Source organism: Crocodylus porosus, unplaced genomic scaffold (assembly GCF_001723895.1).
Source record: "Crocodylus porosus isolate Cpor-Errol unplaced genomic scaffold, CroPor_comp1, whole genome shotgun sequence".
Lineage (NCBI taxonomy): Eukaryota > Metazoa > Chordata > Crocodylia > Crocodylidae > Crocodylus > Crocodylus porosus.
The window spans coordinates 66,369,966-66,390,125 of NW_017728943.1; the positions used below are offsets into that span (position 1 = coordinate 66,369,966).

Below are 20,160 nucleotides of genomic sequence, written 5' to 3' on the forward strand. Positions count from 1 at the left end.
GTCAAATCTTATGATAGAGGAACTTTCATTTCTATCCAGGAGAACTTTTACAATCTTTTCTCCGATGCTGGATGAAGGATGTTTGTGCCCGAAAGCTTACAATTAAAGATTTTTTTTTTCTTTTTTTTAGCAAACATCTTGCTGTTCTAATAAAAGATATCACTTCTACCATGAGCCCCGATTTATTTTTCCTCTAGGCCAATATGGCTATAACCTGGATACCTTGTCTGGATGTGTGTTTTGGGGGTGTTTTTTTGTTTCTTTAGTAAAAGCAACTCATTGTAAAAACAGGTTGGATTTGTCTATTTGCATGTTTAAAAATTTACCAGGAGGTGGCAATTGGTAAATGGGTTCAGGAAAGGGAAGTTTGTGAGGGCTTTCTGTAATCATTTTGGTCTCCCTTCCTTGACGAGGTAAATGCTATATAAAATAGTTGGGGCCCAGCTAAGCCCCAAATTACTTGTTTTTTACACTAGGTAGGACCAGAATACTGAGCATAACTGCCCTAGATGGATGCAAAAAAGAAAGCCTACAGACTAGGTAAACTCCCCCTTTGTGAACTTCAAATCTGGTGTACACAGAATTGTGCCTGAATGAGTGATCAGGAATCTAACTTTCTTGCTGATGCAGTGGTATTGATGTATTCACACCAGTTACCTTCATACAGTATCTTATTTGCCTTTCCCAGGTGGGAAAAAACTATCCTGGTGTAAACACACTATCAGTTGTCTAACAAGCTCTACAGTGAGGGTGCTGTGCTGCTTGCTCTTCTACCTGCATAGTGAATGCAGTGGAGTTCTACATTGTTGTATACTTAAGGCCAATCGCTGTAATGCAGAAGTTGGAGAAACTGCTCTAGGGGAAGGGGCTGTTGTCAATTCCATTGCTTCTGGAAATAGGAGGAAAAACTCCCTGGAATACGGAAGAGTGTAGCTGTGAAGCCCAGAAAATGCACAAGGAGTTGATGAGCAGCAGTTATGAAGGCTACCTTTTTCTGGATTGGGCCCTTGAAAATAATCTGGGGTAAAATGGGCAAACCCCCCCCCCCCCCCCCCCCCCACAAAAAACCAAACAAATAACAACAACCCCAAAACAACAAAACCAGCAACAGCATAGTCCTGTGAGAGAGAGCTTGCTTGTACAGATAAAGGATAAATCATAATTTAGATGAGAGCTACTGTGTTTGATGCTTGTTAATGTAAAAAAAAAATTCTTGATAAGCCAGGTGTTCCTTGTGTTCTTTATATATTACCTTTCTTACATTTTTGCTTTACTGACTTTCCTTGGTACTCCATTCCCCTTTTCTGTAAAAGAATCCTTCTTTCTTTGTTCTCTTCTGAGATCACATGAAAGCAAGGTTATGTGTATTGCATTCTGTATTCTAACACCTCGCACATCCACAAGTATCTAGAAATGCTCTATAAATAGGAGGCATGTCTAAATATGAAAATAATTACAGTTGCCTAAAATCCTTTATATGTAATAGGAAAAGCAGCATCCATCACTCTGTCTTGTCATTACATTTCAGTTATTTTTTATGACAGTATTCTGTTAAATATTAATTTTGAAGGATAGGAAAGCAATTGATACCTTATCATATGGTCTGTAGAGGTTCACTAAAGTGAAAGCTGCTCTAGGATGGTATTTCAGTAGTCTGTGATGCGATGCTAGGGAGGGGTAAGGGAACAAGAGGATTTTTATGGCCAAGGAGAGTTGGGAAACAGAGTGGGTTTTTCATGTTTGTGTATGCACAGACTTGTTTCCTAATTTTCAAAATGCCAGTCCATGTTGTTCTGTGAATTTGCTGTAGAAATGTGAAGTGCTTGTTTACCAGTTACTGTTTTATGTTCTCAGAAGTGTTTAATGTCTGAGGTTTAGATCAGATCACTAAGCTGATGCTTCAGTACATGGAACAGTTTTTGAGTGCATCATATAGTGCATAGGAATGCTTTTTTCCCCAGATAAAGTGTTAAATAAATTATAGCCACTGGGTGGTGATGTTGCACTGTGTAACTGTACTTTGCCACTTAATCTTGGAGATCTACAACCCAGCAATGTGCTAAAGCTTAGCTAGAACCAAGCTCTTTGTCACCTTTCCTTCTATTACCCACCAACCCTCTAAGTATCACTAGAGTCTTTTTCTGTTTTCAGGCAAAAGCAAATGTGGAATAAGGTGCTGTTTGACTTGCCTGACTGTAGATCAACTTTCAATTTCTTTTAGAGGGAGCTTTGTACCATACAACAGGCCCAGGTAGTGAGGTAATATCCCACATAAAGGGGATTTGGTTCACATATCACAAAATATGCTAAATGTTAAATTTGTTTTTTCAAAAGCCTTTATTAAATCCATATTTGTGTTTCAGAAATGTGCCAAGAAGTGTTCTAATGAAGCAGCACCTGGGGGTTAATAAATGATATCATGAATCCATTTTGATTGCCAAAAAAGATTTTAATAAAAGAAAAGCCCAAGGTTGTCTGCGTTTTTGTTCAGGAAAAATAATTGTTTTATTTCCACATTTCTTTTATTGTTTTGCCTAAACCATGTTTTCATAGTAGCGTTGAGTCCTCTTATAATTCTCTTGCATGATGGGTATATAGTAATGCAACATGTGAGCCCACAAGTTGTCTGGGTGTCTTTTTTGTAGCTAGTGTAAATACAGAAGCTTGTTTTGTTGCAGTGTAAAAGATTCTGAACCTCCCTCCATATTTTTACACTGACCTGTGTGGGTTTTTGTTTTTTTTTTTTTTTTTTTTTTTTTTTTTTTCTTTTTTTTCTTTTTTGGATGCTCTCTCTTCAGGGTGAAGTAAAATCTGATGAAGGGCCAGCTTGGAGTATTCTGCGTGACGACTTCATGATGGGAGCATCCATGAAAGATTGGGATAAAGACAGTGACCAGGAAAGTGATGCTGCACAAGGCAACAGATTAAGGCAAGATAATGAAAGTGACTAATGGATGGGATACTACAAAAGAACACCCAAGATTTAAGAAAAATATATATATTAACTTGTTACATTACTTGGATGTAAAGAACTCTACATTCTGTGAATGTACAATGTTTTGGGGATTGTAGAGAGAATTTTTTTTTTCAATTAAAGCAGCAGCTTGCTAAGGTTTGGGGGTCATTTCTTATTAGCTTTGAACTTTTTATTTAATGTAACTTCGTTCGCTATACAGAAATCCTGAAGTATTTTTCCAAAACATCTATAATTGTCAGCATGTTTCCAAAACATTTGTACAGTCAAAACAGTGGCACCTGCCCAATGAAAGATACCTTTTGCCAAGGTTATTAAAAGTTTATGTATTAGTCATGGCAATTGACCTGTTACTGTGCTTGCATTTCTAAATCAGTGTTGGACATTTGAAAAGGTGTTAGCAATTTGTAATAGAAATGACTGGCAAAATGATGAATCTGATAGCTTTTATTAGACCAACTTAAATAGTTGGAAAACCATTACTAAACAAGCTTTTGGGTTCAGAAACCCTTCACCAGGCTAAGGAAGTTTCAGCAGCTTGTGTGTGCTCTTCCTGGATGGACTTTTCATTCCATCCAGGAAGAGCACACACCTACTGCTGAAACTTTCTTAGCCTGGCGAAGGGTTTTTGAACCTGAAAGCTTGCTCAGTAATGGCTTTCCAACTATTTAAGTTGGTCTAATAAAAGCTATCAGATTCACGCAAAGAACCTTGTCTGCCTATGTCCTTAGACCAGCACGGCTACAACCTACACCCTTGCACAGTGATAGCATTTTTGTGTTTATTGTGAAATTATCAGTCTCTTACAGACTCTATATTATGTTACCTAGGAAATGTTTTGTAAATAACAAAGAAAAGTAACTATTAATGTGATCATCTTTTTTTCTGAGAATTGAGTTGACTGGGGAGACCAATAGAAACTTAATTTTTTTTTTAAGAAGAAAGATTCATCCCTATTGATTGATGTTACACCTTTTTATATTTTCCCTTTTTCGGTAAGGCTGAAGTTAATTTCAGTATTAGACAGGGAAAGCAAAATTACTCTTTCTACTTTTTTAACAATCATATAGAGTTTTAGTGAGTAAAATTACTTGACTTGATGTATTGATATCTTCATCTCAGAAAGGAGTCAGACCTATGAGGTCATTGTAGTTTTGGGGATGAACTTAGTTCTTGATTAACTGGTATTTATAAAGTGCTATCTGTGTATATTGCATCAAAACATGTCAAAGAAGAGCCCTTTCTCTCTATATTGTTTGTAGTTGAAGGCCAGATTCTCTGCTGGCATAAGCATTTTTATCTCTGGCTTCTCTTCAGCTGTATCAATTCACACTAGCTGATAATTTGACTCTTAACAGGCAGTAGGTACAGTGCATATGTAGAGGAATGAGCCTCGTGGCTACTGAATTTGAAGGAAGAGCCAGGGGACTGAATTCTGTTGCCTCCCACTTCAGACTTGCCTTGTTCAGGTTGTGTCACTGTCTTTGTTTCCCCATTTGTAAAACAGATCACCCTTCATGGCCATTAAGCCTAAGTTCACTGATATTTTACCTTTTAATTTATAGTAGCAGGTCTGTTGCTGTGGATTTCTCATTCACAGAGCCATTTTTGTATCTTGGTACATGTAGGACTTTCTGAGGCGTGCCTTCACTAAACTAAAATATATATTTTAATATTTGACTATTCAACAGCTAGGTGAAATAAGAAAGAGCTTCACTGATGTGACATAAGCAATCTACAAATGTTATATTTGACCACGGGGTTAGATTTTCTTAAAGTAATCGGGGGGAGGGGGTATGTGTGTATTACAGAATAAAAACACAGTATACATAAATAAGCTCCCTAAACTGTGTCAGTTGTTGTTCTGTTATCCCGTAGCATGTTCATCTGGTATAACTGTAGCATAACTCTTTGAGAGCTCACTGCTAACAGCAAAAATGTTTACATTTTCAAGCTGGTTTGAGTGTTAAGCATATTAGATATCTAAAGAGACATTAGTTTGTGGCCTGATATTTATTATCACAAATGAAGGCATACACCCAAAAATATCAAGTGGCAAAACCACAAAAGTTTGAGAAATTTATCCCAAATTCTAAGGATTAGATATCTGTATAATGATTAAACAGTTCTGTCAAACTAGTAGAATTGGCATCTCATTAGTGCTATACAAAAATATACTCTAAGAGGTAATGTATTTTGAATTGTATAAATGCTGTTAGTCTTGCATGGTATTTCTCTGCTTCCATAGAGTTTAGTTGCTTGCAAAGCCTGCATGGTGACGTTAAATCTATTACTTTATTAGAGGAAAGTTGTTAGAATTTTCTTTTCTCAAGGCCTGATATTGATGTACAACAAAGACCTGTTTGATATCAACAGGATCTGGCTCTGATCAGTGCTGTGTTGAAATCAGATTCTTGAAAAAGATTACTTTTCCTACCAGAAAGTTGCCCTAGAAACTGCTGTATCATTTGAAATAACTGTAAACTTTCTCATACTTCCATAATCTTTTGCCAGATTGCAAAATTTGTTTGCATGCATTTAGCTTTTGGGTTGAAATTGTGACCAAAGCATTGCGGTAGGTGTAAATTAGCATTAAGAAAAACAGAGATTTCATAAACAGTGTGTCCCAAGAGCAACTGTTGGTTTTTCTTTTTTAAGATCACAGATGAGTACTGATTAAAATGTGGTGCCATACCCATTTACTGGTTTAAATTCCTCTTATTTGAAATGAAATATAGAAAGATCAGCTCATCTCAAGAGTGTTTGAATTAGTAAATTACTGACAACCCTATTGTCCAAGATGCAGTAAATTTGGTACGTGTGAACTAAAGTTGTATGGTTTTATTTTATTTTTTAGGACTCTGTTGACCAGTAAGATTTTGAGTGGGTGGCTTTTTTCTTTTCTTTAAGAGAGCCTGAAATAATAGAGCATGCAAATACTTAAATATTGTAATGCTTTATCTAAAACGGATCCCTTGGGAATGTTCTTTCCCTTCCCAGTCCCTTCACCCCCATGCATGTACTTGCTGCCTCCGCCATCACGTTAATCAAGTACCTTATTTCATTATATAGGTTAATCTTTAGATAAAGTCTAATTTGAAGCTTTAGATGGGTAATAATGAGAGAGCGACTTGCTTTATGGAAGTGAAAAGTATGCTTAGAACCCGAAGGTGAGTGGGAGCTATAAATGTTGGGCATCTATGGGGATAAATTAGCTCTGGGATGGATGTCTACCCTGAACCTACATGTGTGACAGGCCAGAATCACAAAGGAAGTGTTGTAAAGGAGAGCCAGAACTGGAATGGAATGGAAAAGTCCTATTTGCTAGTCCATTGTTTTATGCACAGGAGCAGCTTATCAGCCACCTCTAGCAGCATACCATTACTGCATTAGAGAAAGGATCGGAGGTTTGTTCTTAAGTGTTGCTCCCATAAATATCCATGCTTCAGAAAGCTGTGCTGCCATATCTCCTTCCACGGGAGGAATTAATGATCACACTTACATCACACCTTTCTATTCAAAATAAATAAATAATGGGACCACCTAAACCCAGTTGGTTCAAAGCTTGTTGAGTTCCTAGCAGGTTCTGTAATGTGCACAGGTGGAGAAGTATGCTTTTCCATGATTGCAGATTAATAATAAACAAGCCTGCATTTTTGGAGGGAGGGCACAAAGCTGCCACTGTTAAGCTTTCCTTGCTTTCCCCTTGCCCAGTTTCCCTTAATCTGTTACTTGTAGCCTCATCTTCAGAAGCAGAAGCATGATTTGATCTGTGTGGAGAAAGGAACAGCACAGCTTCCAGTCTAACTCTGTGCAAGGAGGTCTGTTTGGGATGGGATGTTCTGGGGGGGGGTCTTCTGTGGGAGTTTTGGGTGTGGCGGTTCTCACCGGCTGTTGGTTTCTGTGTTCAGACAGGTTGTCTGTCTGACTGTGAAGAGCATGATGAACTAAGCATTTCTTCAGCGGGAGGCTATGGGCTGGTGACTGCTAGCTTTCTGGTGGCAGCAGAAATAACTGCTCTGGGTCATCTAAGTGTTATGAGTAGACTTGATGCTTCTAGAACAGAGTGCCTATGTATATGCATGAGCTTCACCTGCTTAGAGCTGGCACTGTAGCCCTGTCCAAAGAAGAAAGCAGTAGCATCTGGCCTGCAGTGCTCTGTATAAGTTAGAAGAAGGACCAGTTCCTACTCTTATGAAATGATTCCTGGCATCTTTACTATTCACACGGAGCAGTCATAAGCTTGCTTCTTTACAAATTGCTCAGTTACTCATCCAGGATTTGCTTCTAGATAAGAGATGTGTGGGGTGGGGCTGAGGGAGGAAGACTTGACATTTTAGTGAACTTTCAGATCTTGTTAGAATTGATCAGCCATGGATCCAATATCCAGAGACCAAACAAGCTGTTAAGCATACAAGGGGGAGATTTTTTTTAAGTGGTTAATCACTGTCACACCTTAAACTTGCTCACAAGCAACAGACATGTAAAGTACTAGTCATTCAGCTAATGGGGACAATGCTACCGGGCAATACATTCTTTTCCAAAAAGGAAAAGGAAAACTTGGTGACTTCGTTTCCCTGTCTCCTTATCATTTTAGAGAGATGCCTTAAGCGTTTGGAATAATAGTTTAATAAATAATGCCACAGGATGAACACTGTACCAGAAGGTTAACTTGAAGACACCGGAGTTTCTTATTTTGTAGACCAGACATTTGCTTCTAACTGTTTTTTTTTTTTTTTTTCTTTTAAACTCTCTTCAGGTATATTGACTGAATAAAACTAAGTTTGAAGTATGTGGTTCCAGCACTAGAAAACACTTTTTGTTTTTGTCTCTACAGAATGCTTTAATCTTTAGAAGGATTTTGATCGTTCAAACCTATGTATAACCTCGTTCATGTCATGACTTTCATTGGACTTCCAAATTGTGTCAGTATTTGGAAATCTCCTGGCAAAAAAGTATAGCGTGGTGTTTCTGGTATTCAAGTAAGATGACCCATAGCCCCTTCCTCCTAGTGCACAGGGAGGAAAGTTTTGTGCATCGCTATGCAGAACATTGCTGAAAACAGAACTCGGGATTTTAGGAATTCTGCAATCAGATCAGGCTTAATCAGCAAAGATGTCATTTAGGGCTGCTTCTTACTGGCATCACTTGCAGGAGTCTAGGCTGGATCATGCCTCCAGTGGCAAAAATAGCTCACCTAAGGGATGTACTAGATGCACTTTGTATTTAATGCTTAGTTTCCAGAATATGTGCAACTGTCAACAAATCTTATAATCATGTTACAGACCTGAGGAAGACATCACAGATGGTTACAAGTACACTAATAAAAGGTGTTGTGGGTGCCATAGCTGCATGTATCCTACTGACCTATTGACATCTCTAACCATTTATTAAAATATTAAAGTTACAGAAGGTTTTTCCTAAGTATGGCTACTGAACCTTGGTTCTTGAAAGAGTTAGTACTTTCTCTTCAACTGCAGTTCTGTTATCTCCATCGATAAATTCACAGGATAGCTGTGGGTCAGAATGCTTTGAATTATTTCTGCTGTCCTTCTTGCGAAGGGTACTGTGTATTGTGTCATCCAGTTAAATTAATATTGCTTTCACTTATTGCCTGGAATGTTTGAATTTCTCAAAGAGCATAATGAATTTTAGGTAAAATAAATCCTACAAAGTAATTTCAATTCATGAGATGAACAGTTTGTTTTTAGTAAGATGTATATATAGTTGTTCAAGCACTCTGAGTAATGATAAACTTGAAAAGTGTTGCCAGAGGGGTTAGAAATACATGTTGGGAATAAATCTCCAAATTCCCAGTTCTGCCACTTACTGCGTGACATTGAAATGTGTGGTGGGAGGGGAGAGGAGTATACGTAGAACATGCTTTCAAAACTGGCATCTAAGTTAAAGTATCATAATTTTGTTTATTTATATATATTACTTTGAAAAAAAGACTGATTTGTGATGGGGTTCAAGGTGCTTGGCCACAAAGATCACTGCCCCAGGCCTGCGTGCTGGCATGCAGTCATCTCCTTTCTTCCCCCAGTTCAGATTTTGGTAGGTGACTCTGTGATTCTTGCTGATTATCTCAGAATAAAAGATATAGATTAGCTCTCTGAAAGCTAGACATGTACAACTAATCTGAGCTGCTGTTGAGTGGTATACCCCACATTCAAGTCACATAACATGAGTCTTCCAGTGACCTTCACTAATGGAATAGTCTTTTGTGATGGATAACATGCACTTATACTGGAAATTACTGTCACTTCATTCCTGTGCCTTGTTTTCCTTATACAGCTAATGCATGTTCAGAGTTGTAAAGGATTATGGAATTTCACAGATCTATTGCAGTTTAAAAATCTGGCTGAAAAAGTTGATTACACTATACTAAAGGTATCTTTAACAAATCTCTTATTCAAATCAATATTGAGGTGAATGAAGAGAGAGGCACCTGGCAAAGAGAATTTATGTCTTGAAAGATGCTGAAGTCTCAGGTTTGTTGATTTAAGTCCTCTATTCATCAGCACTAAGCATGCTAAAGCAGGATTCTGTTACACTGCCTTGCCAGTTTACTCTCAGCCTGAATGTGGATGGATGATAGCTCTCTGTTATGGTGGCCAGTACCCAAATGATAGCTAGTATATATGGGCATTCAGGCTTTTAACCTCATTATACTTGTGATACTTAAACAGCTATTGGCAGCTAAATTAGTATATCATCTTGAGTTGCCTTTAAGCTAGTGACCTAGAGCTGGTTAAAAATTGATATATTGCCTAGTTCAATATTATCAAGCATCACGGAGAGAGAGGAAAAGCATTTGAAAGCAGTACATTGCAATGTAAGCAATAACGAGTTCTAATCTAAATCTCCTGTCAATTTAGCCATTTAAATTTCATAACAAAACCTGGAGCATGCCTAACAACTTGATCTGCTTCTCCAAGTTATTTCTGTTTTATTATAAAGTTCCTTGGTGTACATTTGTTAACAAAAGCTACACCTTCCTGATATTTCACTTGAGCACAAGATGAACAGGAAGGAGATACTGAATAGAATTTGGGCCAAGATTTTAGTTAAATTTAAAAAAAATTGAAACAAAGAAAATTCTGAGCAATTTTAGACATGCAGTTATGTGTGTGTATATAATGATGAATGTACCAAAGAGAAAGATGATAAAAGGTGACTGCCATGACAAGATACCTGAATAAGGTTATGGATTTTTCTTGTGTGTAAATTTTCTATAAAATTGATCAGAAATGGTACTGGGTGGGAGGGAGAAAAGTTCCAATAATTAAATACTACCTAAATAGCATCTAAAGAGCTAATCCCGTGTATTTATTATAGCAAGAGAGTCAAGCCTCTTGTTTATAGTGGTCTGTGGCCCAGAATCTGGTGTTCTTGTAGTCCAGTTGGCACAGAGCTTCTCTTGCGTGCAATTTTTTTTCAATAGAAGGTTTGAAACATTCAGATCAGTTAGCAATTGTATTGCTTTAAAAAAAAAAAATTAATTCTGTCCTTAAGCTATGACCTGATTTGGTGGGTTGAAGAGGGACCTTGCAAGAGGGAAGCAAGAGTCACCCGAGGGCATTTTTTCTTACTTGGTTATCATGCCTTTTGGGTAGAGATGCTCCTCGTAAGTGGTCACCTGTAGAAGTTTATACATCTTTTTTATAAGCTGCAGTATGAAATCTCCATGCTCTTCCCTTCCAGTTGTTATTAGGTATCTGAGGAGTAAGGAGACAAAACTCAGAGGACTGGATTTGTGGCTTGCAGCTGTGCAAGGAGAGTGGACTTTTCTGGTGGCCTGTTACCTTTTCTCCATATCTCCCCAAGTTTAGGTACTCGTGTGGGGCCTGCCACCATGTTCTTTATGTCTGTCCCTCATTGAAATGGGGATAATCCCGTGGTAATGGATAGTTGCCTGGTTCCATAGAAGTTGAAAGTTACGTTCTCCTGTCAAGACACACAAATATTTGTTTAAACACAGGACAAATACATATAAGGGCCATTCCTGCTCCCATTGAAGTCAATGGGAACTTTGAAAACAAAGAAGTGTTTGCATCCTACACTTTCTTATGTGAATGAAAATAACATTTTTGTAACCATTGTTCATTCTGATTTTATGAAGTAATTTGTTTACTGCAATAAAAGTGGCAGCACCAAATTTATATGGCAGCATGGTAAGTGTTGGTTTAGAGAGAGGAGCAGCTGAGAGATGTCCCTGCGTGTGGGTGGCCCTAGCAACTGTTAATCCACCCCAAATCTGGCTTACTTTTGAATGCTATAGAATAGTCTTCCATAGTCTTGCAGGGTCGGGGGGTTGGCTCTAAATGAATAAATTGAACAGCTGAATAGAAGTGAGGAGATTTGCAGCTGTGGAGTCTTCAAATTATCTATACAGGAGAGAATGAATTTCAAGTAATTTATGGAAATGTAAGCACGTTTTGTATTTTTGGGGCTTGAAAAATCCTCCAACATCAGTAAGCTTTTTCTCTCCTGCAAGTGTAAGATTATAGCCCTGCATAAGAGGGTGTGTCTGATCCTGAGCTGATTTTGATGCATCAAGTCAAAAGCTCTTTGGGTTGACCAGTTTGCCCTCTGCATGAGACAGTAGGGCAAAATAACATCTCCCAGTTAGCAAATACTTTAAGGACATCACTGAGGGTATATATAGAAAATGAGCAGGGAAACTGGATGGATCAAGGGCTTGATAATTGGCTCAGCTGATACTTTTTGTTTGTAGTTTGTATCGAGACAAATGCCAGAAGGGGCAAAGATACTGAACTACCTACTTACGTTGTATAGGTGATAGCTTCAAGGTTAGGCGATATACTTCATGCCATTAGATAAATGCAAGAATGTGACTTGCAAGGATGGAAATTCTTTCTGTGGTCTCTATATATGTTGAAACAGCCCAAACATGTACAATACCAAACTGGAAGAGAGAGGGAGCCTATGGTCCATGGGCTGGATTCAGCTCACGATGTCACAGGGTGGTTTGTTGATGTACATAGTGGGGGTTTTACCTGAGGTGGGAAGAAGCAGCAGCCAGATCTTAGCACTGGCCCAATTTAGGCCCAAGCTGAGTCATTCCTTAACCAGAAAATGTTTCCAACTGCTGACCTACCATGTTCATTAACGAATAAAACCCCCAGTTCTAGTTCTAAATGGGAGGCCACTTTTTCTTCAGTTCTCTATAGAAAGATTAAGGCTGGAAGGAGTAGTAGAGGCAAAGACTTTTGTGCGTTTTGTGGATAGTTTTGTTCACTAGAGATTAAATTGGCTTCTGTGTGTAGCAGTCACACAAGGTTGATCTAATACTACATTTATTCACATACCACATGCATCATGCCTCCTCTCCTCCCCCCCCCCCCCCCAAAAAAAAAAAAAATCAGCTTTCTAAATGTGGATGCAAGAAGGGAAGCTGGTTTTTGGGGGTTTTTTGTTTTTTTTTCCCTTGCTGGAATAGAAGTGCAGTAGGATAGAGCAACCAGAAACTGACTCCTAGTTGTAGAAATGGTTGCTTTTTCTCCCTGAGGTTGCAAAGAGCAGGGCCAGTGTTAAACTTCTCACAACTGCCAGTGAGGCAGTAGCTTTTGGAGCGAGCCGCTACATACATCTTGATGGGATTTCTGGTGTTATTTACAGGAACTTTTATATAAAGACCTACTTATGATAAAGAAATGACAGTCTTACTACTGCCCTCATAAGGTTTGGGGCCTGGCTTTGTTGCTGTCTGCCACACAACAAAGTTCCTGCTGCCTTCTAGGATGCCACACGTCCTGGGCACTTTGTGTTTCCAGGAGGAAATATTCTTCATCACAGCTTCCCATGACTCCGAGAGAATCTTTTTTTTTTCTACATTTTGCCTTCCAAACATAAGGCGCATGGTTTATTGGGGGAAGAGGTACGTGAAAAAAAAAAAAGGATGCTTAAAAGCCCTACAGATAACTTAAATGCCTTCTGTAGGCACTCTGCACGAAGATGAATTTTAGATTCTTTCATTTGAAGCTATGTTTTCTGCTTGGTACATCATTATGAAAGGGTCCGATTCTACCAGCCCTTCTTGTGTAGAGCTCTTAATGACTTTAGTAGCACAACCTCTTCCCCCAAAATAAAACGGTGGAATAGAACCCCAGGCTAATGGAATTTCAATCCATCACCAAGAAGTAAAAGCAGAAGTACTCTTCTCCCTGCGCCCCTTTCCATCCCCCTCCCTGGGAAGTGGTTCAGTCTCTACAAGCAGCACAAAACCTAAAAAGTATGGCCTTTCCACTGAGTCAGTTTATATGTGTAAATAAATAAATAAATCCTATTCTATAAACTCTTATTAGTGTTTTTCTTTCCTGTTGCCTTTAAGTAGGAATTGCTTTGAAAATGTTTCACTCTTTTGAAATGGCTTTGTTTTATTTAAGGCTTACACCAGCCTTATGAGCTGCACCAGCAGGTTGTCGGAGAAGCAAGAACTCTATAGTTATTATGGGCTGAAGCAGGGGTGGGCAAAATGCGGCCCACCAGGCCATTCTCTCCAGCCCGCAGGGGCCCCCCCCAATTTAGAAAACTAATATTTATCTGCCCCTTGCTGCCTGTCATGTGGCCCTCAATGGCTTGTCAAAACTCAGTAAGCAGCCTTCCACCCAAAATAATTGCCCACCCCTGGGCTGAAGGGTATCTCTGTTCCTGTGCAGCTGCAATGCAAAGCTTAAGATATAGGGGTGTAGGTTGTAGTTGTGTTGGGCTAAGGACATAGGCAGACAAGGTTCTTTGGGTAAATCTGATATCTTTTAGTTGGTCTAATAAAAGATACCAGATTTACCCAAAGAACTTTGCCTGCCTAGCTTAAGATACTACATTTCTACAGGCCCATTTTTGAGCCTGCTACTACTTGATCTTGCTGTGTAAACAACCCTCTTAAAAAAGCCACCAGAAGTACCACATAATTTAATTTCCTTAATATACTCATATAGATGCTCTGCTAGAACTACAAACCATTTCTTAAAATGATAATTTGTCTTATTTTATTTACTGAAGCACAACCAAAGTCATGTCTCTAAACATGGCCACGAAACTTTGTAAAAAAAAAAGCAGGAGGCAAAAGTCAGACTTCAACCATTCAGATTAAAGGGATTGTTTTACAGGAGGCATGAGCAAGTCACAGGGTAAGCAGGAGTCCAGTGTCCTATGGCACATGAACTACTGGACCTGGGCATTTCAAATACAGTAACCTATTTTTTTTGTTGATGGACTTGATGCAATTCCCATTGATATTTACCTTAAACCTCTTACTGGCAACTCTCAGTGATTTCAGTGGTAATAGGAGTGAGTCCAGTGACTAAAACCTCAGGTGTTCAGATTAAAGAAGCCTCCTTTTCTGGCCAAACAAGTGGGAGCATATGAATTGTAAAGCCTTTCTTGCTGTCATTTAAATTGTCCTTTTGAAACATGTTCTGGCTGACTTTAAGGAGAACTAGATATTGGAAACAGTTTTTAAAGGTGTAGCATATATACTTCATAACATATCCACACTACACAATAAGCACATCTGGTACCTGGCAGCTGGCCTGCCCTGTTATGCCTCTGTATCCTGCATAAGTAAGGTTAGCGGAATTTATTTTTAAATACTCATCACTAATGAAGTGAACATCATAGAAATACAGAATATTTGTACTTCCTACTGCCCCAAAGATGCTAAATAGTAAAATCCTAGAATTTACTATTTTTGTGTGTGTGTGTAACTGCTTTTTTCACCTTGTCATCATTTCTTTACCTTGCCTTTTATTAGGTGCCATCTTTGTTCAGAAATTGAGCTCCTATATGAATGGGTTAAAAAAAAAAAAGAGAAAACCAGAAGCTTCTTGACTGGTGTGCTACATCAAAATAGCTAGGCTTCTACGGAGCACAGTCACTGCTGCAAATTTACATGCACACCACAAAGAATTAATTGTGCAATCGTCTGACTCTCATCATCAATATGCAGCTTTACAAATGGCACTGCTTAAGTTCTAGAAGTTAGCTGTCCAACAATGTCCTTTAGTTTATGAAATGTGGCCAGCCACCTTACTTAACGACTGGGTCGTCAACAGTTTTAGAAAAGATTATATTGCCTTTGTATTACGCACAGCACATTTGCGTATAACCAAAACAATCTAAAAAGAAACCACAAATTGTAAAAGCCTGACCACATAATGCTTAGGTTAATAGGAAACATGAAACCCTTAACTTCAGTGAAGTAACTTTCCAGGTGTCCCTGTTTTTGTAATAAATAGTGTTTTATTAATATATATAAATAAAAGAAACATTGTATTGAATGAGAACAGGTAAGTTCTGTTCTTTCTCTGTGTGTCTGTGTTTGTGTGTATGCTTGGGGCCAAATACTGATTTCTTTACTACAGAAGTTCTATTGACATCATTACAGATGGGGTTCACATAAGAGAGAAGATAAAGTTTAATACCATTTGTATTTTAGTAAATGCTTATCATACCATTCAATAATGGGATGGAATTGGTAAATACAAATGAAATCTTTATAAAATAAAATACAAGGCTGTAATTATGATAGTTTTAGCCTGTTAGATGTCTAAAGGGTAAAAATAAACATTTAATTCAGAAACTGAATTACCTGTGTTGGAAGGCATGTAGTTGTTTAATTCTGAAACCATGTTTAGTTTATGACACTTTATCCAGTAGGATACTATTTGACTATGTACATTAACATGGCAAAAAATGAATCTCAATGCCTTCTCAATAAATAAAGGACTGGGCCAATTCTTGCCTTAGATGTTTAGAAGCCAGTACTGAATTATTTGTATATCTAAATAGAAATATGTGGGAGCAAGAGTCTTGGGTGGAAAGTTGGATCAAGCATTTAATCGTGAGAGAGATTCATTCATTTTTCATTTGCAAAGTGGAAAGTTGGTGCGCTTTTTTTTTTTTTTTTTGTATACACTGCAATGAATTGGTTAGTTTGGTTAGTGTCCTCTACTGGTGAGAAGCAGAACAGCTCAGATGTGTTTGATGGACTTGCATACAGCTGTCAAGGATTTGGCTCAAGCGGCAGGGCTCTGTGTTTTTGCAAGAGGAAAATCTAAGCCCTTTTCCCTGCTGTTCCTGAGTTCTGAATGGCAGTAAGATGCAATACTAAGATCTGAATGTTAGTGAACCCCAGACATTAAGGATGATGTGCCCAACTAAGGGACCGAATAAGAACAACCCTACTGTATGCTTTCTATACTTAAAACAGGAGCTAATCAGAAAACTTTGCAATGCAACGTGGTTGAATCGACATGTTTCATAAATATGGTTTTCACTGCAGTTCTGTTGGAAGCCCAAGCAGCTTTGGAGACCTGCCTGTTTCCTATTGCCTCACTTGCCTGGCCCTTCAGCAACACAATCCATGGCTGGGTGGGGAGCCTGGTTTCCAGAGTCCATGGCTCTGGGACAGCCAGCCATGTGGACTGTCCTGGAGCTGAGGACCTAAGGACTTCTAACATTTGTGGCAAAAGACTACCTTGGAATTGGGAACTGTCAGAGTCTGTGGTCTGAGACAGTTCACCAGGTAGACTGCCTGCAAACCAGGGCTCCAGTCCCTTTCTGCCGAGAATGTTGAAATGCTTGGGTTTTGTTCTTAGGCGGAGCAAAAACAAATCTTGAAATACTAAAATCCTCTATGGAATTGTCTGTTCCTAGGAAGCCATGCTTGTAAGTGCTGATAGCTAAAGCAGAATTTTCTTTAGCCCAGATAGTATGGTCCTGTGCTTTTAGAGCAGAAGACTCAGCTCTCTGTGGCTACTATGAAGTTTTGCAGAAAAGAGAGCATGGTGGTGCCTTGTGGACTAACTAGTTCAGAGGCACCAGCTCTAGTAGACCTATTTCACCAGATGCCTCTAAGCGAGGTACTCTCTATAAGTTGCCAACCTACCCTGCCCTCTGCCTAACTTCAGTGAAGTTCTGGGTAGTCTTCAGCAGTCCTGGGTTTATTACAGGATATTTCCTCATGCTTTCATATATAACTTTGGGAAGAAATATCATAAACTTTGAGTCAGATATATCTACCCTTGAGGTATGGTAGGTTGCAGGGTCAGTATCTGGTCAGTAAAGTGGAGCAAAGCTGACTTATACCAGTCAACGTTCTGACCATTTGCTTTTAAACAGGACCCTCAAAGAATTAAAAGCAAATGAGTCTACTGATTCCATTTTATTTTCCCTTCTATGAGAGAGAATAATACTTCCAAAATCATAGTCACTGGAGCTATGACTTTCAGGTCAAATGGCTTTCAGGTAAGACAGTGATACAGGCAATAATAAACATGTGATAGTGTGGCACTGAAATATTTAGGGCAGCATAATACTAAATATTTAGTCCAGCATAGTACGGGTAGGAATTCAAAGAGATTTTTAAATGAACAGTGCCATTGCATATGAAGTTCAAGACTGATTGATGTATCATTAGTTATGTGGACACTGCGGGTTTTTTTGGGGGTTTTTTTTAAGACTTAAAACCCCAGTAACTTACAATATATGTGTGTATATATATATTTCTTATTTTCAGCTCCTTCATCCATTAAGAAGGCTCTTCCTTGTATCCACAGCAACGGTAGGTTAGCTGGCAGCATTGATGCAAGATTCCCTACAGTGGAGCCCTGCCAATGCAAACAGCATGCAGTAGTTCAATAGTGCTAGGCCCCTTTATCTTCCTCAACTTAGCTCTAGCTGCTACGAGGAAGCTGTTTTCCTTGCAGACAAACTGAGAAGGAAAATCTTGCTTTTAATCCTGAAGCTACAATTCTCAAGCCATTTGCAGGTCTTAGAAAATGTTCTAATGCTTCTTAGAAATGGTAATTATTGCTTCTAAGTCTGGATTCTCATCTGGTGTAAATCAGTATAACTCCTTCAATGTCAGTAGTTCTGTGTTGATTTACATCATCTACAGAGGCCTTACCTGGCTTCCTTTGAACATAATACAATTAGGAATTAGGAATGATTTAGCTGTGGTCCTGCTTCTGGGTCTTGGGCCATCTTTCCTACATACTACACTGAGCATTTGTACACCTCTTTCTTGAAGGATAATGGCATGGTTTAGAAAGAGATTTGTTACTTGTGCATGAGAGGAGGAGTAGAGGCTCCATCCAAGCCAAGTGATTCTGTGTCTTAACCTAGCATGTGAAAAATTATGACAACTTAATTCTTAAGGGGATTTAGGGATAGAATGGCTGGTGTTAAGGAAAAAGGCTACTTCATCACTTCATGAAGTTAATGTTGGTGTACAGAAGTGATAAATGGACTGTGGAAGAAAAAGAAAAGTGTTATAGGATTAAGTTAAGACCGAGATCTATTAAGGAATGTGGAATCATTTCTCAAGGGAGGAGATGGGAACCCCTCAACTAGGGATATTTTAAGTAAATAAAGTCAGTCAACCATCAGCCACAAATAGGCAATGACCAAGCACTGGGGCAGAAGTAGACTAGGTCATGAAATGGTTTTGTTGTGTATATATAAAACACTTCTAGCACGTAGGTAAGTCTAGGCAGCAATACTGTGGTGGCTAGAAGAAATATGTCCAATTAGGGACAAAGTAGTTAGGAACGGGGGAAGCTAATGCTTTAATTTGTGCCTGGTCTTGTCCAAGGAGAAGCCTCTTAGGGAGGGGTGGTCACCCTACCACTCCCCCAAGGCTGGATTCTCTCTAACTGGGGGGTGGGGGGATGGGACAACACAGTCCCAACATGTAAAGACCAAGCCCTGGTCCAGGGCTGAATGACTCTGGGACTATATTTGACCCAGATTCCCCTAACCACAGTTCCCATGTGTTGCCTCTCCCTCCCCCCCAGCCCCTGGGGCTCTGTCCCCTGGCTGCACATGTCATTCAGAGATGGCACCAGGTCCACAGCCCTGGCCCCCAGTGCACTGCAGAAGGATGAACCTACCCTTAGAGCATCCCCCAGGGGAAAGCAGTGCTCACCCCCACCTTACTGTGCAGGACTCGGGGGTTGGGAGCTCCCCCCTCTGCAGGGACTTTGGCCCCCCCCCTTTTTTTTTTAATGGCATGTGTCCCACTTTTGCATTCGGAAAAGGTGGTCACCCCAGGTGGTGAGGTACCCCCCCTCCCCCCGGCCCTGTTTTCAGTCCAGGAACCTGGTTGGGAGCTGGGCACACCGGTGGAGAGACAGGAGGGCATCGCTAAAAGGGCAATTTGGGAAAGGGTAAGGGAGGGGGCAGTTGGAGGTTGGGGAGTGACAGGATCACCCTGGCACAGGGAGGTGTTGCTTGCTTGGGTACAGGTGGGGCCGAGTTAGAGCAGGGGGAGAAGACATGAAACTCAGCCCGTATGGAAGGGGCAAAAAAAAAAAAAAAAAGGGTGCCAGTCTGCACCATCTCCCCTCTGGGTGCTGCTGCAAAGGGCAGAAGCCAACAGCGGTGGGATGAAGCTGAGGGGCAGCCCAGCTTTGAAGTCGACACGGGTGGGCTAAAATTAGGGAGGCAGCCCGGCCTCGAAGGCCATGCGGCGGGATGAAGCTGAGGGGCAGCGCAGCCTCCGAGCGGGCACGTGGCCCCCTGTGTTGCCCTTGAGCTGGCTGCTAGCAGGGCATGTGGTACTTCACCCTGTGGCACATGCTGTGCTAGCAGCCAGCTCCAGGGGAGCGGAGAAACCTCTGCGGCTTTTCCCGAAGGTGGAGGGGAAGAGGAGCCCCCTTCTGGAGCGAGCCGGGCTCCGCCGCCTTTCCGCAAGGGTTGAGGCGGCAGGAAAAGCCCTGCCGCAGCCTGAGCAGGGGGCCTTTTTTAAAATTTTTCCTGCAGGGGGGACTGTCCCCCTCGCTCCGGGCCCACTGGAGGGGAGGGGAGGAGAAAGGAGGAGGAGGGGAAGGGAAAAAAAACCCTAAATAAATAAATAAAGAAGCCAGGAGGAATCCTCCTTCCCCTGCCATCCCACCACGTCACGGAGCCGGGAGGCGAGCACGTGGGGCGGGGAGGGAGCCCTTATAAATCTCCCTCTCGCCGCCGAGCCCGTGATGTTATCTGCTGGCACCGGGCCCCCCCGAGCCCCCTCCCCGGCGTGAGCGCAGCCAGAGGGGAGCGCGGCACAGGGAGGAGGGCAGGGCAGGACCGCTCCGCTCCGGGAGGCGCCAAGCCGGTGGGGGGAAAAAGGAGAAGGAGGAGGGCGCGGGGGTGGCAGTGGCAGGGCGCTTGGGGGA

At 40.5% G+C, this 20,160-nt stretch overlaps 1 protein-coding gene across 1 annotated transcript in view; it reads left to right on the forward strand.

Moving 5' to 3' along the window:
* The window catches only part of RRP15 (ribosomal RNA processing 15 homolog), a 38,541-nt gene extending 35,231 nt beyond the window's left edge, over positions 1-3,310 (forward strand). The window contains exon 5 of the mRNA XM_019549484.1: positions 2,799-3,310. Within this exon, the coding sequence (XP_019405029.1) occupies positions 2,799-2,951 (153 nt within the window). The 3' untranslated portion in view covers positions 2,952-3,310. The remainder of the gene's footprint in view (positions 1-2,798) is intronic.
* The last annotated feature ends 16,850 nt before the right edge of the window (positions 3,311-20,160 follow it).